The sequence below is a fragment of the Myotis davidii genome, unplaced genomic scaffold (genome assembly GCF_000327345.1).
Source record: "Myotis davidii unplaced genomic scaffold, ASM32734v1 scaffold478, whole genome shotgun sequence".
In the NCBI taxonomy this organism is placed as follows: domain Eukaryota; kingdom Metazoa; phylum Chordata; class Mammalia; order Chiroptera; family Vespertilionidae; genus Myotis; species Myotis davidii.
This window is the reverse complement of record NW_006289570.1, coordinates 2,929,107-2,935,141: the sequence shown is the minus strand read 5'-3', so window position 1 is coordinate 2,935,141 and position 6,035 is coordinate 2,929,107. Positions and strand designations below refer to the sequence as shown.

At 49.6% G+C, this 6,035-nt stretch overlaps 1 protein-coding gene and 1 long non-coding RNA gene across 2 annotated transcripts in view; one reads left to right on the top strand and one right to left on the bottom strand.

The window, feature by feature from the left end:
• Nucleotides 1-6,035, top strand: part of TTC28 (tetratricopeptide repeat domain 28) — a 394,102-nt gene that overhangs the window by 386,973 nt on the left and 1,094 nt on the right. The window contains 3 exon segments of the mRNA XM_015562870.1: nt 901-1,030; nt 3,757-3,864; nt 5,234-6,035. The exon segment at nt 5,234-6,035 is cut by the window's right edge and continues 1,094 nt beyond it. Of these exon segments, the coding sequence (XP_015418356.1) occupies nt 901-1,030; nt 3,757-3,864; nt 5,234-6,035 (1,040 nt within the window).
• LOC107182835 overlaps nt 941-6,035 on the bottom strand; it is a 28,768-nt gene continuing 23,673 nt past the window's right edge. Inside the window, exons 2-3 of the long non-coding RNA XR_001513587.1 lie at nt 2,235-3,506; nt 941-1,026 (exon numbers count right to left, since the gene is read on the bottom strand). This is a non-coding gene — a long non-coding RNA (uncharacterized LOC107182835). The remainder of the gene's footprint in view (nt 1,027-2,234; nt 3,507-6,035) is intronic.

Sequence of the window (6,035 nt, the reverse complement as noted above, 5' to 3'; positions counted from 1 at the left end):
CCCACCCCCGAGGTCCCCTTGGCATGCTCTGAGCACACGTGCTGTGCTGTCTCTCGGAGGCCCATGCCCATGCCAACACTCGCTCGGGCTGGGGTGACTAGTGCCGCTCGCTCAGGTGGTCCATCCCCTTCCTCTGCTCTGGCTCCCCCTTTCCTGCTGCACCCTCTTGTGTTCTCGATTTGACCTTTCAGTTCCATCAGAACAGCAAAGGCAGAAGCAACTGAGTAGTGTTTATAGATTCGGGGAATCGGAAACCTCACAGCACTTCAGCAGGTTGAGTGCTGAGGCTCCAGAGCAGGGGTGGGGAACGTCTGGCCCACGGGCCATATAAGGCCCAAGAAATCATTTGGTCTGGCCCTGCCAAGTTATTAGGGATGAGTTAATGAAATGCTTGACCAAATATAGGAGGCTAATTTTTAAGTTAATTTTGTATGGCCCACAAATGATGTTATAAATATCCAAATGGCCCTTGGCAGAAAAAGGTTCCCCACCCCTGCTCTAGAATGTAACCTTGGATTCTTCACCGTTTACCTCAAGATCATAAAGATGGTTTTAATTAAATAGACAAAAAGAGAGGGAGATGACCAGGCCTATAAACCGCCCTGCCAGCCCCTCTCCAGTGCTCAGTAGCCCTGCAGCAAATGTGCTCAAGGGAAGACGTGCGGCTGGAAGCAGAAACCCTGACTGTGGGCCGGCCCGTGACGTTTACCAACCCACTGCCCCTTGGGTTTCCCAGAGAGAACAACAGGCATGAGACACTAAAGAGTATTTCAGACGCTATACAGACATAAGCTCGTTAGTGACGGCAGTAACAGGCGAGAGGAGAGGAACTCGGGGACAAACCCTAGGTGGGCCGGAGGGGAAGGAGGCTTGGGGAGCTCATGTGTTCCCTCTCCTCAGCTCCACCAGGTGCTGGTCCAGCTGCAGGCCTGCGAGAAGGAGCAGGACTTCGCTCTGGCTCCCATCCAAGTCTCCATCAGTGTCCAGCTGTGGCGGCTCCCGGGATGTCACGAATTCCTGGCGGCTCTAGGTAGGAAAGACTTATTAATTGGTTTCTTCTGTTTTTGAAAAAGTTTTCTCCTAATTTCTTTTGGGTAAAGTTGGTGGGCTCTCAGGGGTTTTCTATCTCCCTAGAATTTTTATTACTCAAATAGTTACCTCAGAGGTTCTAGTGGTTTAGTACAATTCCCAAAGAGCTCCCCAGCTTTCTCCCACTTCCCGTGTGACTTTTTCTCTCATTTGTGGTCATCATTTTAATAGGAACCTGCTAGATTCAGTACTGTTGGGAGTCATAAAACAATGGTCTTAATACTGGAAACAGGCAGAAAGAAAATACTAGTGAAACCACCTTAGCTTTTACTGTGGGACCTAGAACTGCACATACAGGCCCCTGTTCAATCCAGGTGCTCACTGTCCTTTTTCAACACTGAGGCAGCTCCCAACAGAACTCCCCTTGTGTCTCTGTGCCTTGCTTGGGAGCCATTCACACCAGTGCTTTTTTTCGACTACCCGTCATGTGCCAGCCAGTGTCCTGTGCACTGGAGATGCAGCAGTGAGCAAAGGACAAAAGGCCCTGCCCTCTTAGACAGACAGTAACTACCTCATCTCAGGGAGGCACCTTAAAAGGTGAGGCGCATTGTGACAGAAAAAGCATCACGGTCCTAGTGACTGGCATGGGGGAGGGCAGAAATGGGTTGGGGAGTCTTTGGAGGATGACAGCCTGAATTCACTGTTATAGGGACCAGACATGGCAGGACAGCAGGTCCTTAAAGAAGAGTTTTCTTCTGGTTGTAAGGCCCGGATATTCAGTACTGGGTCATTTTTTCTAACCCATTTTGTAGATGACCTTTCCTAGCCAACCTCAACGTAAGGCTGGCTCCATTGGTTTTTTAAGGTAACAAGGGAAACCCACAAAGCCCCCACCGCACACGTCCCCTGTGAATAGGCATTTTAATGTCCTTTAGGATTTGTATTTCCTTAAAGCAGTCTTCTTGGTGTAAACATAGCACTAAATACAAGTGGTCAGTAGCAAATGGAGCAAGAGTGAGAAAGGCCAGGTCTATACCCAGGACGTATCTCTTTTCACTTCCATGACAGGCTGTAGGCTAGTCTTGGGTAGTGACACAGGTGAGTAAGGAGATGAAGCCAAGACCTTTCTTTATGAAGGAAAAGCTCTTCCGTGCGCAGCCTAAGCCTCCCGTGGGTGTAGGTGTGGTGGAGCCAGGCCTCCTTACCTGTGAACTGGGTTTCAGTGCCCGTTGTCAGGTGTGTCCCTGGCTCTCTGGTGCTGGGATTGTGGGTGATTTTCCTTGATGTTTCTCTACTTCTCTCTGTACTTTCCAAATCCCATTGATACTCAAGGCATGAGTTGGTATGCACATACTTATAATTTCCAGGTCCTGTGGACTGAGATGGGGGGAAGGGGGAATGCGGCGGCTGGGCATCTAGAGAAATGGCTCCCTCATTCTGAGGGCTCCAAGGGTCTGAAAGATGCCCCCTTTCCAGTCCTCAACATGAAACACATGCCATCAAAACCCATCACAGGGCTGTTGGTTCTTTAGAGGACTGAGTTCTATTAGAATCATTTTGGTAAAAGTAGAGGTTTCTAACTAAAATATTACATTTATATTAATTTGTTTTTAAATGCTGAGTTCCTGAGACCTTCCTGTTGCTTTCAGGGACTGTTTATGATTCAGAGAGGAAAATGTCCCCCAGCAAGCAGAATGCTGAGTGACTCTTTGAATAAACCTAATTCCCAAAGGAAAGGCAGTGTCACACCAATATCAGAATCCTTGAGTAAGAATACTACCTAGACACAAATTTCTCCGTTAGTAACTGCTCTCCGTCATGAAGGCACAGCATGCTGGCGGGCAGCACTGTAAATAACAGGTTCCAATCGCTGCAACAGTGAGCTCAGAGGAGGGAAAGGGCCTGATATCACAGGTGCCTGCGTCCGGGACTTCACCACCAAGCGTTTGTGTGGTTAGCAGAGCTCAGTGATCTGCTGAGTGAAGATTCTCGTGCTGAAGGCTCTTCAGGCCCTAAATTCTTGCTTAGCGGTGCCTTTCTGTGGACAGAACCCTTCATCACAGCGTGTTTGGCTTCTTCCTCCTGAGTTCTTCCTGGGGCGATGCACTGGGTGCCTCTGCAGCGTCTCTTAAGAGGTTGGAGTGCTTGTGGCAATAGCTCACTCAAGCCTCTTGCTCAGGAGGCTCATGCTTTTTGTGCCCCAAGTCTCAGGCAAACCCTTAGACTCGGGGAGCAGCCCCTCGTGGGCTTTGGCAGAGTGGAGTCCCTGCAGGGGGTTCAGCCAAGAGAGCAGATTCAGATTCTCCACCATCACAGCTCACTCCAAAGCCCTTGGCAGCAGACACTGACCACGTATGAAGATATCGTCCTTGCTACTGAGAAGCTTCCACCTTCCCACGCACCAGCTCTGCATACTGGACCCAGTGCCAAAGAGTGGCCAGTTTTTGTCCTGGACTGACTCCTTTAAGTGGACTGTTCTACAAAAGAACGGAGAAAACAAATGTTAATGAGCCTTACTAATTCCAGCCCTCAGCTCTCAGGAAGGCAGTACAGGCAGGAAAGCAGCCAATGCTCTATGAAGGGACGCGGGAGCCCCAGGCATGGTGCTTGCGGAGGGGTCTGTGGGGGTTCCCGTGACACTGTATGAGGAGCCCTACAGCTCTCATCCTTTTCAGGATATGGAATCTTCCCTAAGGAAGCAGATGTTTATACTCTTTGTTCCTCTAGGTTTTGATCTCTGTGAAGTTGGTCAAGAGGAAGTAATCCTGAAAACCGGGAAACAAGCCAGTCGAAGAACCATGCACTTTGCACTCCAGTCCTTGCTCGCCCTTTTCGGTAAGAGCTCCGCCCAGCGCCTTTGGGGTCAGACACCAGCACATTTTAGGAAGGGGAAAGAAATGTGAAGAAACATTTTTGTGTGTATGTGTTAGGGACTGTTCAAGAGCAGTAAAGGAACTCCCTGCTCTTATGGAACATGCAATTAAAATACATGCAGTAAATCAGATGAGGTGCTGCCAAGTGCCATGAAGAAAACAAGCAGAGTGTACTGGACTACAAAGCGAAACAGGCCATAGAGCAGACAGAACAGGGAGGAGTGGCACCAGGTCACTCAGGCCTGGGAGGGACACCTGCCTACCTGACCTTTAAAGGGCCAAGCTGGCTGCAGAGTGAAGATCTATTGAAGAATGTCTGTCAGACAGACATCAAAGGTGATACCCTATTTTTGGGAACAACTACCAGAAGGGACTACCTTTTGCTGAAACCTTGAAAGTAGCAGGAAGAATGAGTTTTATCTTGGACGTACTCAGTTTTGTTTTGAATCCTCACCGAAGGATATGTTTTTTATTGATTGGAGAGAGAGAGAAACATTAATTGGTTGCCTCCCATATGCGCACCAACCTGGGATTGAACCGGCAACCTTTTGGTGTACAGAACGATGCTCCAACCAACTGAGCCATCAGGCAGGGCGGACATACTCAGTTTTGAAGTATCCATTAGACACATACATAGGCAGCTGGTTCTAGAGTTTAGAGTTCAAGGAGAGGCTATGGTGGAGATGCATGAGTGCATACAGGTCCGAAGGGAAGAGGACTGTGAACATGCCAGGGTTCAAAGGTCACAAAGATGAGGCGAGGCCTGGGAAGTAGTCATCAGAGAAGGCAGAGTGCCATCGACTGCAGAGCTGAGGAGCGAGCATGGATGTGGTAGCATGGACGTTATTGGTGACCTTTACGAGAACTGGGAGGACAAAAGCCTGAGTGGAGTTGGTTAAGAGAAAGTGGGAGGAGAGGCAGTGCGGAGAGTGACTCCTGAGGAGGCTGCTGGAATGTGCAGTGATGGGGCCAGAGCTAGAGGGATAGGGGGTTTGGTTCTAGGACAGGGGACATCATAGATTGCCTACAGGCCCCAGTCAGGGCAGGAGGCAGATGGGGGCGGGGAGGGGGTCCCCAGAAGAGGGAGCAGAGTAGGGAGTGCATGGTGGTTGCAGCGGGGTCTCCTAAGGTGTTTCTGTCCCTATGTAAGATGTCCTTTCCCCAACAGGACTGTTTTCCAGAATTACAAGATGAGTTCAAGTTGTATATAAGTAGCACTTGTATAATTCTTTACTAGCTTCTATGCATATAAAGATGCTTGTGGTTTTGAAAGAAAAATCAAAACCATATAGAATTCTAACTGCCTTCTGGGTACATACGTTTTGTCTTAGATTCTACTGAGCTGCCCAAGCGCCTCAGCCTTGACAGCTCGTCTTCCCTGGAGTCCCTGGCCTCGGCCCAGTCTGTCTCCAATGCCCTGCCCTTGGGCTACCAGCACCCTCCCTTCTCTCCCACCGGTGCAGAGAGCATCGCTTCGGACGCCATCTCTGTGTACAGTTTGAGCTCCATCGCCTCCTCGATGAGCTTTGTCTCCAAGCCTGAGGGTGGGTCAGAAGGTGGGGGTCCCCGAGGACGGCAGGACTATGACAGGCCCAAGAATGCTTACTCCCAGCGATCCACCCTGCCTCGGAGCCAGCTATCCCCTCAGACCCGCCCTACAGGCAGCAAAGAGGAGGAAGAATATGAAGGGTTTTCCATCATCAGCACTGAGCCTTTGGCAGCCTACCAAGAAAACAGAAAGACACGCTTCTCACCAGATTACAAACAGTCCCGAGTAGGGACAGCTGGAGGTGTGAAAGTTTCTATAAGCTCCAAGGGGAGCATAAGCACTCCAAATTCTCCAGTTAAAATGACTCTGATTCCCAGCCCAAACTCACCCTTCCAAAAGGTTGGGAAACTAGCAAGTTCAGATACGGGAGAATCAGACCAGTCTAGCACAGAAACAGATAGCACTGTGAAATCCCAAGAAGAAAGCAACCCAAAGCTGGATCCACAAGAGTTGGCCCAGAAAATTCTAGAGGAGACACAAAGTCATCTTATTGCAGTGGAACGTCTTCAGAGGGGTGGCAGTCAGACCAGCAAGAATAACAACCCAGAAGATGGCATTTCCATGCCAAATAGCACTGCCGTCTT